Genomic DNA, 22,550 nt, shown 5'->3' on the forward strand with positions numbered 1-22,550 from the left:
ACAGAAGGGAGACATGTGAAACAAATGGCCACATATAATGTAAATTGTGATTAATATTTATTCATCATAATCATAAAAGAATTTAACTCAGGAATTGAAATTTGAAACCTAAAAGATAACTAGGGGTTAGTCTACTGTTTCCCCAACTTCTTTTTTTCACTATCTCCCCTATGGAGACATTGGAGAGTGTTTTTAACCTGTCTCTCTTTTGTGAAATGCTAACACCAAACACATCTGTTTAAGTAATAAATGTTTATTTGTTTGGGTACATGAGAACTAACAGTAAAAAACATAAATCAACATTAGCTTATGGCTTGATTGTTTCCATTCTTCTTTAACTTGGCAGACTTTATAAAAAACAATTAAGAAAGAAACTATCAGGCAGCTGAACTCACTTTGTGATGTCTTCCATCAGCATGGAATGTCCACCATGTGAAGCTAAGTCTAACGGCGTGGTACCGTCTTCATTGGGTATGGCCAAGGCCTGGACTCCCCCAGGGAGACACAGGAGGAAGCGAGAAAGCTTAGCCAAGCCCCATCTCACGGCCAGGTGTAAAAGAGACTCTCTATGTAGAGACACTGGAGAAAAAGAAAACATGCCACATTAGTTTCTCCATTCACGGAATTTGTTTTGTATTTGGCCCTAATAAAAATGTCAGAGCTGGAAGGAACCAAAAGCAGCTAATCTCAGCACCTCACTGTGAATGTAGAGCAGTCTGGGGATTTACCCAAGCTCAGGGAGTCAACAGATGCTGGATCCAGATCTGCTCACCATTGTACAATGTTCTTCCCACCAGTTACACTACACACTGCCTTCACCTGTCACTAAATGTGCAGGAAAGTCATCTAAGGAAGCCAGGTTCTGGGAAAAGACCACCCTTTGGGGGCAGGGGGAAAAACAGGCAATTTCCAAGGTATCCACTAAAGAGATCCTATTACTTGCACAGGAAGCTCTCAGAGATCAAAACCATAAAGGAGCTCTGTTTCCACCCTTTGTCCTTAGAGCTGCTCCTCCTGACATGAAGCTGCAAAAGAAAGCAGCATCCTATGTCCATAAAACAAGACCACAGACTTCCTCCAACCTCACATATCCCTGAGATTACTTCAGGATTGCCAAAGTCACCACAATGCTTTGCAACAAGCTGGGCCTGGGCCTCTGAATGCCCCTGGCAGAGGGCTCTGTGTTATGGCTTCTAGTGCAGTGTTTGTTGCTCTGCAATATCATTCTTTCCTGACTATATCATCTTACAGGCTGACAGGTTCTGGAAGGTTTTCAATTCCTAATGCCTAGCATAGTACCTGGTAATACCACAAGCCGTTAAGTACTTATGGAATTGAACTGTGATTGGCTGTTAAAAATCTCCATTATTTGTGTATATTAAAAGTACCTAATTTGTATAGAGTTTTTACACCTATATTCTTAGGGTAATGGTCCAGTACCTGGAGCACAGCTCATCTATGATAAACATTGTGTTGTAAATATGTAAAAGAAAAAACATTTGCCTGTGTTGCCAAAACTAGGCCCAAATTGTCATGGTGGCATATGCCTATAATCCAAGCACTCAGGAGGCTGAGGCTGGAGGATTACTTGAGCCCAGGAATTTAAGACCAGTCTGGGTAACATAGTAAAGACTGGGTCTCAAAAAATAAGTAAATAAATGAAAGCAAATGCCTATGAGCTCCCTGGCAATTAACACACCTTAAAAGCAAGCCTCATTTTAACATCCTAAACATGATCTGCTGACATAAGCAGTGCAGGGGGAACTTGAGCCACAGACCCTCCAGTAAGCAATGCTGCTGGGTGTGTTTGCAGCCTGAGTCAGACAGTGCTGTACCTTGGAGAGTGGAGTAGAAGAAGCTTATGAGGACATAAGTACAGTTGTACTCAACATTCTGCAGGCTGAGTTTGGCACAGCCCCAGCCACAGAATAAGGCTAGAGTAAGATGCAGAGAAGCTGCTTTTCCTAAGATGTCTATGTCAAATAATCTGTAGGCTGAGATTTGGCACAGCCCCAGCAGCAGAAAAGAGCGAGAAGGTGAGATGCAGCTCAGCTGCTTTTCCTAAGTTGTTTAGAAGCAGAAATGCAGGTTTCTCTTGTTACAATGTCATGCCCCTCCCCCCAAACTGTGCTCCACCTCCTTGTTTACCATTGGATATAAAAGACTCACTGAAGGAGGACATGAGGTTTTTGGGGGCTTTTTGGATGAAGGGAGGCTTTTTGATGAAGGGAGGCTTTTGAATGACATGAGGCTTTTTGATGGGGGATTTTTTGGCTGAAGGGAAACAGCTAGAGGGAGGATTGTTGAAGAGGAAAATGAGTTGCTGAAGGGAAAAGAATTGCTGAAGGAGAATTGTTAAAGGGGAGTTGCTAAAGAGCGGTTGATAGAATTGGTTGGCAGCTTGCGAGGACAGTACAAGCCTACATCGAGAACTTAGGCTTTAGAAAAGCTAAACGAAAGAGAACATAGGACAATGCAAGTCTAAGGACCGAGACTTTAAGAAAGCTAAAGAGAGAACATGAGACAGTGCAAGTCTGAGGGCAAAGACTTCAAGAGAAATTATGCTAAAGAAGAGCTAAGAGAAAACATGGGACAGAGTGAGTCTAAGGAAAGAGGTTTAAAAGAACAGAAAAGAAGACTTTTAGAAGCAAAGTTTTAAAGAATTGCAAAAGAGTAAGGCCTTAAAGAAAAGAAGCAGAGTAAAGAGAAGAGATTAAGAGGGATAAGAAGCAATGAGGCTGTTGGGTGTCTCTACCCAAGTACCCAACACACCTGATCCCACTTTCTGTCTGTCTATCTATCCTGTGTCCTTTCTGCATCTCTTGTCACCCACGGTTAGGCTCAGCTAGGTTCAATAATAACCAGGAGTGAGAGAAAGCTTGCTCCAGTCTGTATCACACTAGAATAAAGGCCCAAGAGTGTAGGGACTTTGTCTTCTACCTGTGGTGTCCCAAGTACTAACACAGTGCCTGGCACGTGGTATGTGCTCTCTAAACCTTTGCATACTGGATGAATGAAGAAGTCTGTGAATGACTACTAGTTCTTTCCTGGTGAGTACCTATGAAAGTTGGCTGTTAGGGTTTGGCTGTGCTGCTACATGGGGCATCCACCATTGTTAGCTCTACCTCAGATGCCTCTTGAGTAAAATCTGAGAACAGAAACTATGCATTCCCACACACAAGCAGGATACCAAGGACAAAACTGCCCGCTCCCCCACACGGCTCACTGTCCACATTACCATGACTTTATTGCTCCACTGTCTCATTAGCATAAGTTTACTGCTCCCAGGGATTCCTGCCCAGGCAGATGACTAATTGTTCACTGCAGGAACTTCCCTCAAGACTCATCAACTCTGGTAGGAACTATCAACAGACAGTTTATAGATGACTTCAATCTGATTCAAAACTGTAGCATGATCCCTACCCAGTCATAACCAGGCTCCCCTCTCAGCCTGCCAGTCCTCACTGTGGTCACCACCACCCTTAGAATAAAACTCTTTATTAAACCAAACTCCAACTTCTCAATGGATTCCAGCCTTCCTCACCCTCACCATGACACCACTAAGGCAGTGGAGTCCCCTTTATAATGATGGCACAGCTTGCCAGTAGGCTGTGTTGATGGTATTTGGGGAGCCAGCATCTAACAAAACTCTAATTCAGAACAACCAGAAGGCAATACTCCTTTGTATGTGAATGCAAAATAAAACTGCTTCATTTACATTTTTCACTGGTTTATACTGCTATTTCTATGCATATAAGGCTTTAGAGTTCAAATATGTAAATAAGCTCTTATCACAGTGAAATAAACCAAGTTCATCATTTGTCTGTGTGACACAGCACATATCCCATTAAAGTAATGCCCCAAATGCCAAAAGAGCTAAACACAGACAAGGATGCACACTGCTTCCAGACATTTGTTTACTATACTTCATCTTAATGGAAATAGAAAGAGTCGTATTGACTCTCTTGGGGTATTTTTGTTTTGTTTTCTAATTTGCAGGGGTGGGGATTGAACCCAGGGCCTCATGTATGCCAGGCAAGCATTGGCTATTAAAGAACTGATCTTTATCTTATCCTTTAATTTTTTGACAATTTTACTCATTTGATTAAAAAGTAGGGGGCAAATTCTTAAAGGATTCCCAACAGGGCATGTTGACAACATTTGCATTTGTCTTTCACTTTAAATAATAGCCAGGAAGAGGCTTGCTAGGATAGGGCAACAAAACACACACACACACACACGTGCATTCACTTGTACACACAATAGTATAGGACAGCTTGTGAGCATGAGGTATTAGCCAGCCACACTTGGATGAATTTCCAAGTCACAGATCCCAATCTGAATCTTATGAGAAACACAACAGTCCATGGCTGTACAGGCTACAATTTTCTTTCAAGAAAAATATGATCAAGTGGGAACCTCTAAACCTTTTGTGTTCCTTTTTAGAATAATAGCATTGGTAAAGGCAAACGCGGCATGAACTGTTTAGATGGTGCTGCCTACAGTGCAGACTGCAATGTCCTAAACATCGTTAAAACCGGGGTGCAGTTCACTGTATTCAACTGACCAATAGAGTGAGCCTTCCAAGCCTAACCTGCTTGTCCCAGCTCCCTATCATCTGCTTTCGGCTCCACCCTCACATCTCCAGTGGGAAAGAACAGTGAACTATTGAGACAGACTGAAAACCTCACTTTTGACCCTCTGTATGTGTGTCTGTCTGTCTGTATCTGTCTATCTATCTTTCTGTCTCTCTTTTCCAAAGGCTTTCAGGGAGGGGGAAAGGATGCTTAAAGAAAATAAATAAGAAACTCACCAGAATGTTGCAAGAGAGAGAGAACTGTCTCATTCAGTATGAAAGCTCAGAATACAGAAGAAAGCAAACAGTATTATGACAAATAGAAATAATTCTGCTTGTTAGAGAATTTCAGATTACTTAACAGCAGCCAGGAAACAAATTGTAGAAAGGAGTTATACAATTTGGCAGAGGTAAAACTCTTTAATTAAAATGAAAAAAAGTTCTCAACTAAATACATCTCTTCCTGTTTAGTTGGTACCAGGGTTATCTGAACTAATGTAACTAAAATGGAATTACTAATAATTGCTCTAATGGCAAACATTAAAAAGTCTGACTTGCAACAGCCTGGGAGCATGATCACCCAGACACAGAAAGCACTGAACAGGTTGTGACATTCAACAATCCACTCCCATTACAACACAATGACAGCCCAAGTGCCCCAAGACAGGGAAGGAAGCTGAAGCCCCATGCTCCTCACTTTACACATCAGTTTCTTTGTCTACAAAATGCGGCTGGCACAATACTAAGCATGTCTAACCCTGCAGTGACAATGGTGAGCACAGATGTATGAAAAACAGCACACACCCAGAGGACTTCCAGAACATCTAAGGCACAAGAGGAGAGACAGCCAGACAATTTGGTGGCTAGTAAAGGAAAATGCTTAGGGCCAAGAGTGTGGCTCCAGTGGTAGAGCACTTGCCTATCAAGCACGAGACCCTGAGTTCAATTCCCAGTACCAAAACAACAATAACAAAAGTGGTTTTATTTTTTAGTTAATCTATATTTGGAACCATTATCATATGTATACAAGGTCTAACTATACCTTTCAATTAGCAAGAAATTCAGGTTAGAAGATCGGAAATTTAACTTAGCCCTGTAGATTCATCACTTCAACAAATGTACCACTCTGTGAGGGACATTGACAGTACGGGAGCCCATGCATGTGTGGGGGCAAGGAGCACACAGAAAATCTCTGTACCTTCTATTCAAGTTTGTCAAGAACTTAAAACTCTAAAAGTTAAAGGCCATTAAAATAATATAATTAATGAATCAGTCAAATTCTCTGCAATTCACAATGACTGCGAGAGAGATGTAAAGTGGTACACACACTTTGGAACACGTAGTGACAGCATCTAACTGAAGAAAACATTATAGTAAACCCACTCCATAACAATTCCATTCCTACATATAAACCCTAGCAAGGCTTGTGACTTGTGTACACCAAGAAATATGCACAAAAACATAAGATTCAAAATTAGAAGTAATCTTAATGCCTATCAGCAGTACAATAAATTGCAATATAGTATAATTACTATACTAACATCAAAAATGAATTACAGACTAACAGAAGAAAGTAACAAACACAATATAGAGTGGGGATCAAGTCACAAAGGAATACACAGGATTCAAGCTGGACACAATAGCACACACCTATAATCCCAGCACTCAGGAGGCTAAGGCAGGAGATCACAAATTCAAGGACAGCCTATGTGACATTTTGAGACCCTGTCTTAAAAACACAGAATATAATTTCTCTGAGGGAAAGGAAAAGAGTGTGATGGGAAAAGACTGATGGATATTGGAACTTCTAGGGTCTGCTGCTACCACCTCTGTCTTTTGGTCTCTGTCTCCCTCTCCCACTTTCTCATCTCCCTCACCTTCTTACTCTCTCTCAAACACACAAAATATGCATGTACACATAGGAGGAAATGTGATTTAAAACTGACTGATGTTCAAAGTCCTCTCCAGAATTAAATCAGAATTTCTGAAGGGAGGCCTAAGCATCAATCCTTCCTAAACAGTCTCAAGAGACTCTAAGGTAAAGCCAGGGTTGGGATCTGCTACCTGAAGTCATTAAGAGACACACATTAAGTGTCAGCAAAGCACATCCTTGTGGCTTCACCTTTAGACACTGTCTGCCCAATCAGTTCTGAAGATCCATCATCAGCTAAAAAGAATGCCACCAAAGAACAACAGCAATAAAAGTTTTCTGTGACTTTTACAAGTTCTCTTTACAAAACAATAACAACAAAAAACAAGTCCTCTTTTATCCACATTATTTACTGCTAAGCCAAGAAACAGACTTAAACATTTAGCAAAATATTAAAGCTAGAATGTGATAAGGACCATAATCTAGAAGCAAATGACATTTCTATTTGTGTATATTAATTGTACAAGAGTTTCACTGTGGGTTTCCTGTATGATTACATTGTACTTTGATCAGATTACCTTCTCTATTGCTCTCTCTTTTCCCTGATTTTTCAACAGCTTTCAGTGAGATTCCTTATGCCGTCTTCATACATAGACACAATGTATTTGATATTAGTCAACCCTATCATTCTCTTTCTTTCCCTCCTCTACCTTGTCCCCCCAAACAGTCCCATAATTATAATCACACTATATATATAATACATATAGTGACAATTCAGAAATGCTTCAATTTTTTAGGATTTAGTAATACTTTATAGCTCCTGAGTGAAGCTATTGAAATACATTCAATACAGTAAATTTTTGGAAAATGAAAATACTTTTTAACACACACAAATTCAATTCATTCAAATAAGTTCTACTCTGAGTTCCATAGCTACATATATATTCATGGAGGTCTCAGCTTATGTATCCAAGTCATTCAGTAGACAAACATTGAGTGAGACCAGTTTCTTTGTGTCCACACAAAGGTGGACATGTCCCTGTCTTTGAGCAGTGTACAGCCAGCTCACTTTCATTTAGAATAAAGTCAATGCCTGACCCATGAAATCACTGTCTGATGAGCTATAGCTCTAGGCCTGGACACAGAGTGTAAATAGAAATAAGGAAACTATCTGGCCTAGAAGAAAACTGATCTACAGGTTAAATTAATTCAATCTATACCATATCATATATAATGATATGAAAGTGCACAGATATTTACACAATGCCAAAAATAAGTTGTAAAAATGTAAGCCAATGAAAGAGAAAATATTAGCAAAACTTCACATGAAGAGTAGAAGAGAGAATTTAGCATGAGCATCACACACAATCTCTGAGATATTTTCTGGATTCTCAATGAAAAAAAGAAAAGGGGTGTGTCTTATAGCAACTTCCATTTATGTAGTCTGCTCGGGGATCTGGTATGCATATACACAAATCATCCTTCTACACAGAAGATGGGAGGCTGATGAATCCAGGATAGGAATTGCAAATATTAAGACATATGAGAACGTTGGAGACAGAACATTCTAAGGAGCTCAATATGGCAGGCATGGCCACGTACTGTAAAGACAAAGGGTAGAAGAGGAAGAGCAATGCAAGCACAATGGCAGGCCTTAGCTCCCTGCAGCTTCTTTTCTGCCAGATGCATCTGAGACACTCAGAAGTTAACCACCCTGACTGAGAAGAATCCGGAAAAATACCAATCACCCAGAAAACATGCATTATGTACACAATGGAATGTACTTTATGGATTTGTTATGTCATGTAGGCTAGTCTACTGTAGTTTGTGGAACTAGTACTAAACCAGTTGAAATGCTAAAAAGTCTTTTGTTGAACTCCAAGATGGTGACCCCATTTTGGGCTTTCACGGTCTGTGGGGGAGTAGGACATTTCCAGACTGAGTTATACAGTGTGGGCATCAGTGCAAGGTATTAAGAATGCAGGCAGAGTGCAAAGGGGGACAAACTAAAGGACTAAAGACCTGGGTTATGGTATTTACCAAGCTATAACTTTGGGAGGCCATTTAATTTTCAAGTTTCAAGTTGCCTGATATATAATAAGGAAGTGATATCTGCCTACCCTACTGCCTGGAATGTCAGGAGTCTGTAATGAAAATACATATGTGACAAGCTCTCAAGAATCATGAAAGCCACTGTTAGGGGGACCTAGCAGTTAAACACATTTGTCCGATCTTTTTTAATATAAAAATTATAATAAACGGGCACTAAATAGATACATGGTATGTTTGAAAGCAGTTTTCCTCTGGTTATAATTTAAAAGCATAATTGAAGGGAACTAGCCGCCTGCTTAGCACACACTACAATTGCATCAGTGTAGGACAGCAGATGTGCCATTAAGACAAATATGCTGTAATCCCATGCCTCAGGCAGCAGGTGGTCAGTCATTAGGTGTTGCAAGCAGCAATTATGCCAGACCTCCTTTCCAGCCTTGCAATCCATTTTTCTTTCATTTGATAATATTTCTGCAAGGCTATGATTCAAGCCCGCTATCCATTCATACCATAGATACTTGCTGGGAGCCGACTGTGTATTGGCCTCTCTTCTTCTTTGCCCTCACACCACAGGTATGCTGGAATTCTTAGACACACAACCCCTATTCCCCAGATGATCCTCCAGGGAGTCTGTTCTGTTTGGGACACATATGAAAATACATCACAGTTTCATTGTATTGTTGGCAAGCAAAAAAGGTGTGGACCCATCATGCCTTGCAACTGGCCTTTGAAGTCTACAGTGGTAGTCTGAACTCGAGCACAGCAGGAACCTGGTCACTGATTAGATGTCAGAGCCTTAGGTCCTCAGTTCAACATTAAGGAATATGAAACTAGGTATAAGCTACAGCACCATTAAGAGATTTTAACCGCCGCCCCCCCAGCATCACAGGTGTGATCAATGAGAGATATTCTGCGGAGAAGAGAGGCGGAAGGTAGTGGGACCAATCAAAGAGGAAATCAGTGTGAAAGGCACTGCCTACCTGGGACGAGGTTGGGGAGGTTGGGAAAAAAAGCTAAGCGAAAATTTAGATGTATGAATGAAAACAAAGAAATGAAACACTACAACACCATCTATTTCATGCTTATTAGGTGTCAGTAAGTATGGCAAAGATTTTGCATTCCTCGTTTCTATAGCGAGCTTTATGTGCAGTTTCTCATTTGATCCTGACAGTCATGCGATGAGGTAGTCCTAATCATTATCCTCATTTCATAGGGCCAGAAACTGAGATGTGACACAGCTGTGTGATTACTTAAATTCACTCAGAGAGTAAATGGGACATCAGGATTTGAACCTCCTCATCTACCTCCAATACTCAAGCTCTTAACTACTATGTATCCCATTATGCAAAGGGTGGCTTCGATTATTCTCAACTGCAGTACACTTGAGAAGGAAAACATTTTGAAGCCAACAACAGCAACAAAATCAAAACTATAAAAATTAGGCTTTCTACTCTAAGAATTAGAAACTACATTTGTATTTTTTAAATCAAAGATAGAATCATTTAATACTACATATACTTGTGTCTCCTGTTATAAATTATAGATGGGAAGGAAGAGTTAGTATGAAAAATCTGTAAAAGAACAAAAAGGCCCAAAGTAGACTTTTTTTTAAAAGAGTGCAAAAAGAGGTAGAACCTTAATAAATCAACAAATTGATAAGGAGAAGAAAAACAAGAAAAAGGAAACAGCTGCACCAATTTGAAGGAAGGCTCAGACCTCAGGCTCAGGCCTTTCTCCGGTGCTGGCCTCATGTGCACACAAACTCTCCTGACAGGCCTGCAAAATACAAGTGACCACAGCCACAGGGGTCGAAAAGGAAAGTGGGTGTACAGAAATGTGGGTTGGGATTTACAAGATTTTGGGAAGTTTCTATTTATATAGCTTCATGCCGGCATCAAGGCTCACATTTGAGTCAACACAGGCCTTGTAAACGACTCTGGGGACTAAGGAAAGGGGGACTGAACAGGACCCACACCTGGCCATTTTCCTAAGAGCCCACCCATCACTTCCAATTCCTTTCCACCCTCTTTCTAGGCCTCTCCCACTCATCTTCTTCAACCTCTGACTTTTTAACCTCCAAGGATTGGTAGTTTTAAAACTTATGTATCATTTGTGTTTGAAAAAAAATAGTACAAGGACGGCTGTCAGCATTCAAATCCTACTAAGAAATCCATGAAAATAGCAAAGTTTTAAATTTTTCCTTCAAGATAAGTGTTCTTGGCTGCTATCATTTTCAAGCTCAATTCTAGCCCCCTATATGCCATCAAAACCTGCCACATGCATCCTGCATGTTTGAAGGGATCCCAGAAGAGAGGAGGCAGGGATGAGACCCGGCCAGCCAGAGGAGAACTTCAAAACACCCATGGCTTAGAGTCCTTTAGGAAGCACATTAGGGTGGGGTGTTTAAAAATAAAAGCTTCCATTTACATTCTTCTTCCTTGAAAATTATAATTAAGGGAGAAAAAATGACCCGAATATAACCTTATGCTCCATTTCCCAGATGTGCGAGTGAATATGTAATTCTCTCTTTCAGTCTAAAGGCCATTGCTGACAAACAAAAATAAGAAGCTTATTTCTTAAGTAAGAGTCTCCACTGTTTTTTCTTCTTTAAAATATAGTACCTTAAACAGAGAACGTGTTCAGTAAGGGGTAGTGACTTAAGCTGAAAAATAAACCCAAATCATTTCAGGGGGCAAAAATCCTTTTCTTAGGATTCAATTCTATATTATATTCTCTACTTTCAGAAATAGTAGTCCTTAAAAATGAAAAGCTAAAAAAAGGGATATATGATAAAGAAAGCAGCTTTTTAAATTAAGAATTTAAAATGTCACAAACAATACACAAATGCATAGATAAGCATTCTAAAATAATTTTTTATCAATTTACCATAATTATCCATTCCAAAGAACATTCTCCCCACCATTAATATTCACCCCATGTGTTACCTTAGCAACGGAAAGAAATAATACCAGCTTAACATATCAGAAAAGGGGGGGGTGGAGATATTTGTTCCAATAGATACCATCAGAAGTGACAAAAGACTAAAATGCAATACAGAATGCATACACAATGGCTTTTTTAAAAAATCAAGATTTCAAGAGAAACATATAGACCTCCAAGATCAATTGCTACCCATAACTCATTTATTTCAAAATTGGAAAATAAAAAGCTGGAAACTTATATTTTGAAATAAATCCGTCTTAAATGAGTTTCTACTCAGTGGTGTTTTAGCCAATGTCACTTCAAACTTGCTGTCCAGTACAAAGCTTTGGAGCAGAATGACAAAGCTGACAGGTCACATCTTGTGCAGTCAGCAAACAAGGCGTATGACTCACCATGCCCCTGCCCCTGCTTAAAATGAAGGCAGTGAAGCATGGCCGGCAGCAGTGTCCACTCCTGAGCCCTGCTCTACTTTCTTTCTGTACCTGTAGCCAACAGACTGTATTCAGGGATAAAAACACAAGCCAAGCTCCATTTCAAGTGTTAAACAAAGCTTGCCTCTTATCAACTAAACATCTCTTTTCTGCATTTGAAGGAAGGGAAACAGACATTCTCCTCCTCGGTCAAACACTGCTGGCCACACATTCCCTTTCTCTTGTTGCCTAGAAAAAAAGTAATGGTTCTGACTATGTGGCTTGAAACAAGATGCAGAGGTCACATAAAATTGGCCACTACCCTGCAGTCTTTCGTAAATAACTGGTAATTCTCAGTGGTTTTTCCTGCAGATTAAAAAAAAAAAAAACGCTATTAAAACCATTCTACTATTAAAACTCCCTACTAAACCCTAACAATCAAGATACATTTTAGCAATTGGCAAAGAATGCTTACTCTTACAAACCTTCTTCTGAATTCCATTTGTCCTTTGCATATTTTTTTCTTTTTTTTTTTTCCCTCTCATTAGTTGTAAAGCACAGGAAAACATTGTTGTTAAGGGACATGATACCGCCCTCCTTCTTAGTAGCATGACATTTACCTTCCCTGTGCCATACGATATGCATGGCCTGTGGGAAGGTTTTCTCTTCTTCCCTTCAGCCCCTACTCACTATGCTGTGATTGGTTTTTACATAAGCAGTCACTACTCAAACTTGTTTTTACCACATGTATTCTGCACCTCATGAGTGGTTCTCTAATTTCTAGATTGAAGCTTAAATCTATTGTGGTGTTATTTGCAAGTTATGGAGTATATTCTTAATCTAATCTTTGGAATAAGTAATTAAGGCATTAAATTCTCTACACTATTCCCCACTGGATCCTACCAGTTCCACTAACTGATCCTTTTGGGGGGGCTGCTCCCCCACCAACCAAATATTCACAGAATGAGAAACCAGCTCCCTAAACATGTCCGCTGTATTGAACGGTGAGTCTAAGACAGTCATGAAGAAAAGTTGTAGAAGCTCATTTAGCTTACTCTCAAGTTTTCTTCTGTGCATAGAATGAGTTTCTAAAGGCAGAGGGAAAGTTGCACTCCATAAACTCATTAAAGCAATCTAACAGATCAAACTTTATTTTGTTAAAGGTTTTAATATTTTTCCATGCAGATTCAATTCCTGGCATAATCTTTATAACTCCAAGTTTTGTTATTTTTTTATTAAAATAGCAAAGAATCCCATGTGTTTTGTAAGGAACAGAACATCTGCCTGTGAGCAGAACTTTGATCACATGAACAACCTCCATCCAAGAACCGCAACAGGGTCTTAATTCATTTTTCAGAATTATAATTTACTCTGGAAAAAATATCTTGAATATTTCAATTTGCTATGCCTGAGTTTAAAGGTATGTGTGAGAAATTATATATGACTTTCTTAAAGAAGTGGGCTTTGAAAACTAGCTAGCATTTGTTGCCCTTAACGCAGAGAAACTAAAGCAGATACCTTAAAAGCAACTGAGGCCAATAGGAAAAGGGGAACAGGTACTAGAGAAAAGGTTAGATCAAAAAGAATTAACCTAGAAGGTAACACCCATGCACAGGAAATCAATGTGAGTCAATGCCCTGTATAGCTATCCTTATCTCAACCAGCAAAAACCCTTGTTCCTTCCTATTAATGCTTATACTCTCTCTACAACAAAATTAGAGATAAGGGGAAAATAGTTTCTGCTGGGTATTGAGGGGGGGGAGCGGGAGGGGGTAGAGTGGGTGGTAAGGGAGGGGGTGGGGGCAGGGGGGAGAAATGAACCAAGCCTTGTATGCACATATGAATAATAAAAGAAAAATGAAAAAAAAAAAAAAAAAAGAAGTGGGCTTTTAGCCAGGCATGATGATATCCACCTATCATCCCAGTTACATGGGAGGCATAAATAAGAGGATCACAGTCCAGACTGGCCCTGGACAAAACATGAACCCTACTTGAAAAATAATTAAAGCAAAAAGGGCTGGAAGCCTGCCTCAAAATGTAGAGGCCCGGCTTAGCAAGTGAAGTCTTGAGTTCAAACCTCAGTAACACCACCAAAAAAAAAAAAATTGGCCTTTTTTTTCCACACATTGGTCAGAGACAACACCCGAGAGAAGCTGTAGCTCTGCCTTGGCTTGGAGAAAAGTTTCTGTGCTCACAAGGACAAGGCCATTGGTCCTGAGATGACACGCACAGCCCCTGGATTCTCTCCCCACACAGCAGCCTCCCCCTGGTGAAGCTGGCCTGCTTGCGAACCATATCAGGTTTCTGGGACCACAAAAACAGGGAAGTCACTTGCTTGAGCAGGAAGGGAAAGCTGTCCACTCATCTGGGGATTGACTCATAAAAGTCAGAATATTTTATCTCAGTTAACCTAATTGTCCACATTATGTTGATGTCTGAGAAAAGATTTCTGTTCAAACACAAAGAAGCATAAAACCCCAACAAAAAAGATAAACGGTGAATTTTTATTAGGTAATTCTATTCCTACTTGATGTTTTACTACAAATAAAGGGCTCTGAGACTCTACAAAAGCATCTGTCATGAAAGCTATTTCACAGAAGGAATGGGCTAAATTTTATGAAACAGAAATCCAGTTTTATGGATGGCCTGAAATTAAATCAAACCTGGGATATTTCCTTCCCTCAAACACATAATGAAGTCACATTGTGACTGATGACGGGTAAGGCACAGGCCAAGAGGAAGCTCTGCTTTCTTTATAGGACATAACTTCTACGGTCAGACGCTAGCAGTGTTCCAGGATCTCAAGCCTTTGTAATAACTCTTAATGGTTAAAAAAAGAAAAAAGTGAAAGACTAACATAAAATGTGAGGGAATACAGTAATGTTTCACAGTAAAGCTTCAATCAGACTCTATAAGACAAAGCCATCATTGAAACTAACTCATCTGGTAATATCTATTTATACCTAATTATGCCCAAGGAAATCATAAATAAACAGATAACACAAAGAAATTCTAGTGAGAGTGAATAGTGAAGTTTTAAATAGTTTTTGGATAAATGCTAAAATAATTACTGAACAGTATGGAGATTCCTCAAGAAATTAAACATAGTACTACCATATGTTCCAGCAATCCCACTGCTGCTGGGTATCTACTCAAAAGAAATGAAATAAGTATATCAAAAAAGACATCGCACTTTCATAGTCACTGCAGCACTAGACACAATAGCTAAGAGACAGGAATGACTGAAGTCTCCATCAACTGGTAAGTAGACAAAGAAAAAGTGGCATATACACAAATGGAATACTATTCAACCATAAAAACAATGAAATCCTGTCATTTGCAGCAACATGAATGGAACTGGATGTGGGGAGTGGAGTAGAAGAAGCCTATGAGGACAAAAACACAGTTATACTCAATGTTCTGCAGGCTGAGATTGGCAGAGCCCCAGCTGCAGAAGAAGGCTAGAGAGAGATGCAAAGCAGCTGCTTTTCCTAAAATGTCTATGTCAAATAATCTGTAAACTGAGATTTCACACAGTCCCAGCTGCAGAAGAGAGAGAGGAAGTGAGATGCAGCTCAGCTGCTTTTCCTAAATTGTTTAGAAGCAAGAAAGTGTGTTCCTCTTGTTACAATGTCACACTCCTCCCAGAGAACTGCTGCTCCACCTCCTTGTTTACCACTGGTTATAAAAGACTCACTGAAGGAGGAAGTGAGGCTTTTGGAAGAGAGGCTTTTTGATGAAGGAAGGCTTTTGGATGAAGGGAAGCTTTTTTGGATGAAGGGTTGGCACTATCTCCACTCCTAATTGCTCCTAGAATTCCTAGCCAGAGCAATTAGGCAAGAAGAAGGAATAAAAGGAATACAAATAGGTAAAGAAACTGTCAGAATATCCCTATTTGCAGACGACATGATCCTATACCTTAAAGACCCAAAAAACTCTACTCAGAAGCTCCTAGACACCATCAATAGCTACAACAAGGTAGCAGGATATAAAATCAACATAGAAAAATCATTAGCATTTCTATACACTAACAATGAGCAAACTGAAAAAGAATGTATGAAAATAATTCCATTTACAACAGCCTCAAAAAAAATTAAATACCTAGGTGTAAACCTAACAAAAGATGTGAATTACCTCTACAAGGAAAACTATACACTTCTGAAGAAAGAGATTGAGGAAGACTCTAGAAAGTGGAGAGAGGATCTCCCATGCTCATGGATTGGTAGAATCAACATAGTAAAAATGTCTATACTCACAAAGTAATCTATATGTTTAATGCAATTCCCATCAAAATTCCAATGACATTCGTTAAAGAGACTGAAAAATCTACCATTCAATTTATATGGAAACACAAGAGGCCAAGAATAGCCAAGGCAATACTCAGTCAAAAGAACAATGCTGGAGGTATCACAATACCTGACTTCAAACTATATTACAAAGCAATAACGATAAAAACAGCATGGTACTGGCACAAAAACAGACATGAAGACCAGTGGAACAGAATAGAGGAGCCAGATATGAAGCCACACCACTATAAGCAACTTGTCTTTGACAAAGGAGCTAAAAATATACGATGGAGAAATAGCAGCCTCTTCAACAAAAAATGCTGGGAAAACTGGTCAGCAGTCTGCAAAACACTGAAACTAGATCCATGTATATCACCCTATACCAACATTAATTCAAAATGGATCAAGGATCTTAATATCAGACCACAAACTCTAAAGTTGATACAGGAAAGAGTAGGAAATACTCTGGAGTTAGTAGGTATAGGTAAGAACTTTCTCAATGAAACCCCAGCAGCACAGCAACTAAGAGACAGCATAGATAAATGGGACCTCATAAAGCTAAAAAGCTTCTGTTCATCAAAAGAAATGGTCTCTAAACTGAAGAGAACACCCACAGAGTGGGAGAAAATATTTGCCAGCTACACATCAGACAAAGGACTGATAACCAGAATATACAGGGAACTTAAAAAACGAAATTCTCCCAAAACTAATGAACCAATAAAGAAATGGGCAAGTGAACTAAACAGAACTTTCTCAAAAGAAGAAATTCAAATGGCCAAAAAACACATGAAAAAATGCTCACCATCTCTAGCAATAAAGGAAATGCAAATTAAAACCACACTAAGATTCCACCTCACCCCTGTTAGAATAGCCATCATCAGCAACACCACCATCAACAGGTGTTGGCGAGGATGCGGGGAAAAAGAAACCCTCTTACACTATTGTTGGGAATGCAAACTAGTACAAGCACTCTGGAAAAAAATTTGGAGGCTACTTAAAAAGCTAAACATTGATCTACCATTTGATCCAGCAATACCACTCTTGGGGATATACCCAAAAGACTGTGACACAGGTTACTCCAGAGGCACCTGCACACCTATGTTTATTGCGGCACTATTCACAATAGCCAAGTTATGGAAACAGCCAAGATGCCCCACTACTGACGAATGAATCAAGAAAATATGGTATCTATACACAATGGAATTTTATGCAGCCATGAAGAAGAACGAAATGTTATCATTCGCTGGTAAATGGATGGAATTGGAGAACATCATTCTGAGTGAGGTTAGCCTGGCCCAAAAGACCAAAAATCGTATGTTCTCCCTCATATGTGGACGTTAGATCAAGGGCAAACACAACAAGGGGACTGAACTTTGATCACAAGATAAAAGTGAGTGCACACAAGGGAGATATGAGGATAGGTAAGAGACCTAAAAAATTAGCTAGCATTTGTTGCCCTTAACGCAGAGAAACTAAAGCAGATACCTTAAAAGCAACTGAGGCCAATAGGAGAAGGGGACCAGGAACTAGAGAAAAGGTGAGATCAAAAAGAATTAACCTAGAAGGTAACACACACGCACAGGAAATTAATGTGAGTCAACTCCCTGTATAGCTATCCTTATCTCAACTAGCAAAAACACTTGTTCCTTCCTATTATGGCTTATACTCTCTCTTCAACAAAATTAGAGATAGGGCAAAATAGTTTCTGCCAGGTAGCGAGGGGGTGGGGAGGAGAGGAGGGGGCGGGGTGCATGGTAAGGGAGGGGGTGGGGGCAGGGGGGAGATATGACCCAAGCATTGTATGCACATATGAATAATAAAAAAATAAAAATTAAAAAAAAATAGGGGGCTTGGCTGAAGGGAGGATTGCTGAAGGGAAAAGAATTGCTGAAGGTGAATTGCTAAAGGGGAATTGCTAAAAAGGGGTTAATAAAAATTGGTTGGCAGCTTGCAAGAGAACAGCCACTGTTGATTGTCTGCAAGTCCGAGGGCTGAGACTTTAAGAAAGCTGAAGAGAGAACATGGGATAGTGCAAGTCTGATGGGACAGTGCAAGTCTGAAGGCAAAGACTTTAAGAGAGATTGTGCTAAAGAAAATCTAAGATAAAACATGGGATAGAGCGAGTGTAAGCAAAGAGACTTTAAAGAACAGAAAAGACTTTAGAAGTGAAATTTTAAAGAACAGAAAGAAGAAAGACTTTAGAAGCAAGGTTTTAAAGAACTGTAAAGGAGTAAGGCCTTAAAGAATAAAGATAGAGAAAAGAAGCAAAGTAAATGAAGAGAATATTAGAGAAAAGAAGCAATGAGGCTGCAATGTGTCTCTATCCACACGCCCAGCACACCTGATCCAACTTTCTGAATGTCTGTCTCTCTATCCTGTGTCCTTTACAAACTTGTTGTATGTGTGTTTCTGCTTTTGCATCTCCCATCGCCCCCAGTTAGCCCTGGTTAGGTTCAGTAGTAACAGGAGCAAGAAAAAGCTCGCTTCAACTAGAAATCATTACACTAAGTGAAATAAGCCAGGCACAGAAAGACAAATGCTGTATGATCTCACTTATATATGAGCCTAAAATTGATATCATAGAAACAGAGAATGGTGACTACTAGGGGCCAGGGAACGAGGAAGGTGGAAAGGTTGATCAGTAAGTGTAAGTTGTGGCTGGATAGGAACAAGAAATTCTGGTGTGCTATTGCACATTAGTGTGACTACAGATAATAGTGTACTGTACATTTCAAAAGTCTACAAGAAAGGATTTTGAAGGTTTTCACTTTCATAAAGAAATGGTAACTATTGGAGGAAATAAATGCTTAACCTGATTTAAACATTATGCAGTGCATACACACATTGAAACATTACATGCTATTCCATTAAGAGATACAATTTTTATGTTTCTATACACCAGTTAAAAATAAATTAAAAACAGTTGCAGGACTGTAATCCCAGCACACAAGAGGCTGAGGCAAGAGGATCAAGAGTTCAAGGCCAGGCTGGACTACAGAGTGACACCCTGCCTCAAAAAAAATTTTTAATAAATTTAAGGTAATTTTTTAAAAGAAGTAATTACTAGGAAAGAAACTGTTTCCCTCTTATGTTGCTGCTACCACTAACGCAATATAAATATATTCCAGCAGTCTCAATCCCTCAGTTTATTTTTCCCTTCGTTATTCTAATTTATCTACCTTGAAGACAGAAAAAACTTATTAATACATACGTATGCTAGAAAAAGATGTCTTAGCATGGAAGAAATTCTAAGCTTAGATTACTCTACTAAATTAAGAGTTGAGTAAAACAAAGAACAAATCCATAATCATTCAAAATTAGCAGTACCTCATCAAATAGCTTTGAATAACAATGAGTCAAAATATACACACTAATGGCTGCATGTGTGTTAAGAGTCTAACATAATCCCAGTTGACTTAGGACAGCATGTAAGTCCTTTACCAAATGTTCTCACTCATTCCCAACTGTAAAATCATTACTTCATGCTCAGTGACTTGGTTTAGTCAGTGCAAAAAAAACCCACTAAGTCCCCCCACCCACTCACTGAAATAATACAATTTCTAAAGTCAAAACTACTATAGAAGAATTTATATTTGAATCCATTTATTTAAATTTCCAATTTTTTCCTTTAAGAACTGGAATAATTCTGACAAAAAGATCCTAACAACTATATCTGTAAAGACTTATCACTGTAAAATCAGCCATTATCCATATGTGGTATACATATACAACAGTACTGAGGAATGGAAAGGTGGATACAGAAAGTCAAACACAAGGTGAACGGAGAGTGTCATAAACCTTAGGGTGAAATTTAGCTTAAAACATGGATGTGAACCTTGTCCTGTTTGCTGATGTTGTACAGAAGCTATTTGTAAAGTTAGGCTACAGGAAATGTAACATCCAGTATTATAAACTATTTTTTAGAGAAAGTCTAGAAAAGTTCCTAGCAATATTTAAGGAATTAGTTATAGTTCCAGAATTTCACCTTTGCCTATTTCATTTGTCCACACCAACTGCAATCTGCTTCCCATACAAATATACAAAATGCACTTTCCCTACATGGAAATCCATTCACAAAAAGCACAAGTTCTCATTTTTACTGAGAACTTAGTAAGTTCAGATACTGTTCTAAAAGCTTCACCGTGTATTAGCTAACTGATAACGAGCCAATGAGGTAGGCACTGCTACACTTCATTTTAAAAATTAAAACTTGGCACCAGAACTGAAGTAAGGTCTGGAGCCTGGAAGCTACAAGGTCTGGATTTGAACCTGGCTCCAGAGCACATTTTCCTAACAACTACATCAGAAGTTGTTTTTCTATACAACGCAATATCTCATCATGAAAAGGAACCACTTCAGTTTTTCTCCCATGAAAATATATCTGTCTTATATAAATATTGGCAGAGGGGTCAGAAATGACCTCTTGGTGACATAAATTTGCCTAGGTAAGGATATGGATAGATCAGAGGTTATGATAGAAACTTGGTCTCTGAACAGCCATGAAAATACCAACAAGACAAGCTTTGATGACTCAGTGCTCTCCAAACTTACTTGCTTATGCATTTCTATCAGAAATACACAGCCGCCACGCAACACAGAAAACTGCATGCATGTACTATCATCAGTTCACACATTAATGTTAGCAAATCTTAATTTCTAAATTCTGGTATGAGAAAGAAACACAGCATGTGGATTATGGGAATTCTATTATGGAGGCCCTGGGTTTAAGTTACCCACATGCAGCTCCTTGACCTTCAGCAAAGTGTGATTGTGCACTGACAGTTCCAACTAGGGGCAGAGTGAGCCCTGTGAGTGGCCTACTCCGCCCCTCCACCCAGCTTTGATGTTCTTCAACAGTGACTGGTGAGGAATCATGAAGGCCTGGTGTCCTGGTCGAAATGGTTGTGATTTCCAATAAATAAAATACTTCCCAGTGCTAGAGTTACAAATGTTTCTGAAAATCCAAGAGGCTCAAGAAAACAAAGTTTCTTAGCCAGGAAACATTATATAGATGTATCATGTATATTGCTATATAAGATGTGTTATGCATATTGACATGTGTACACACAATCATATATATCAATATCTAACACTTATATTATTAATCTTGTAACATATATATCATGATATGTACATAAGATACAATGAGTGTATCCTGAGACCTTCAAGTACCACTATTGAACTCTCCCATTCATCTCGTATCCATTGACTATGTCCTTGGGGATAATGATCAGCAGAACAGATACAACCCACACCTCAGGAGGAGTCACCTGTTTATATGTAACATTCAGCCAGCACACAGGATTCAGGCATGGCTCAGTGCTGAACAACACGAGTTACTTCTCTTATCCAAGGACTTACAAAGTAAGAAACATTCTCAAGTGTTCAGGGGAGTTTTAGTATAACTCTGACTAAAGGAACAAAGTAGATATCCTCTCTGATTGTGGCTTATAGCCTTATAGTTCTGTTTACAGAAATTGTTCCCTCTTACTACAAGAGTTCATTTAATGTCACCTATGGTCAAATTAAAGCCCACTTTAAGGCAGAAACCAGAATTTATTAGGAAGTGAAAACTCGTAAAAGTGGCATTATCCAGCCACAAAGCTTTACAGAAAAACAGCAACTATGTATATTGTATTTAACCAAAATAAATCTGTATTTTTGTTAAAATTATATAAGTAATAATTACCACCAGAAGCACCTGTTGAACAGTTCAGTCTCATTTCTAGTATGGGCCTAGGTATAATATCTACAGCTCTGTTCACAAGCACGTTCGAAGGAGATGGTATTAAGAATTCATTCTGCTTCTAGGAACTCCAGAAGTTAGTACAAATACAATACAGAGAAATTGTAAGTGTCTAAGGAAATGCTAATTACACTGATTTGATCAATATATATTATACACATGGAATTATCATACTACTCTCCCTTAAATATACACAACCATGTGACATTTAAAAAAAAAAAGCTTTAAGTACAAACATACTACAAATGCTTGGGCTGAGATTTAACTCAGTGGTACAGCATTTGCCTAGCATGCATGAGGCCCTGGGTTCGGCCCCAGTACCCACCCACCCCCGCCTCCAAAAAAAAAGAAAAGAAGAAAAGACAAAAAAAAATACAAATGTTCTTGGTGACACTGACATTTTTAAAGATGCCAACTCATTGGTTTCCTTTGGAAACAGGGCAGCAATTTCTCCTTCTCACAGCAGGATATCTTGCCAAGAGAAGTAGAGCCGTGGCCCAAAGCTGCTCAGTCAGCCCAGAGATGAGCAGCTGAGGACTTCATGGAAGACAACCACATCAAAACAAGACTTAGATAAAAGGTGGGCAGGAACACCCAGCCAGAGAAGCAGACAAACTGTACAGCACAATCTGAACGTGACCCAGAGAGTACAGGTCTGAGTTTTCTG

At 39.2% G+C, this 22,550-nt stretch overlaps 1 protein-coding gene across 6 annotated transcripts in view; it reads right to left on the reverse strand.

Annotated features, from left to right (window-relative positions):
* The window catches only part of Arhgef28 (Rho guanine nucleotide exchange factor 28), a 285,671-nt gene that overhangs the window by 163,216 nt on the left and 99,905 nt on the right, over positions 1-22,550 (reverse strand). For all 6 annotated transcript variants that reach the window (XM_074077301.1, XM_074077300.1, XM_074077298.1 and 3 more), the window contains one exon: positions 396-579. In XM_074077301.1, the coding sequence (XP_073933402.1) occupies positions 396-579 (184 nt within the window). The remainder of the gene's footprint in view (positions 1-395; positions 580-22,550) is intronic.

This window comes from Castor canadensis, chromosome 6, assembly GCF_047511655.1.
Source record: "Castor canadensis chromosome 6, mCasCan1.hap1v2, whole genome shotgun sequence".
Classification (NCBI taxonomy): Eukaryota; Metazoa; Chordata; class Mammalia; order Rodentia; family Castoridae; genus Castor; species Castor canadensis.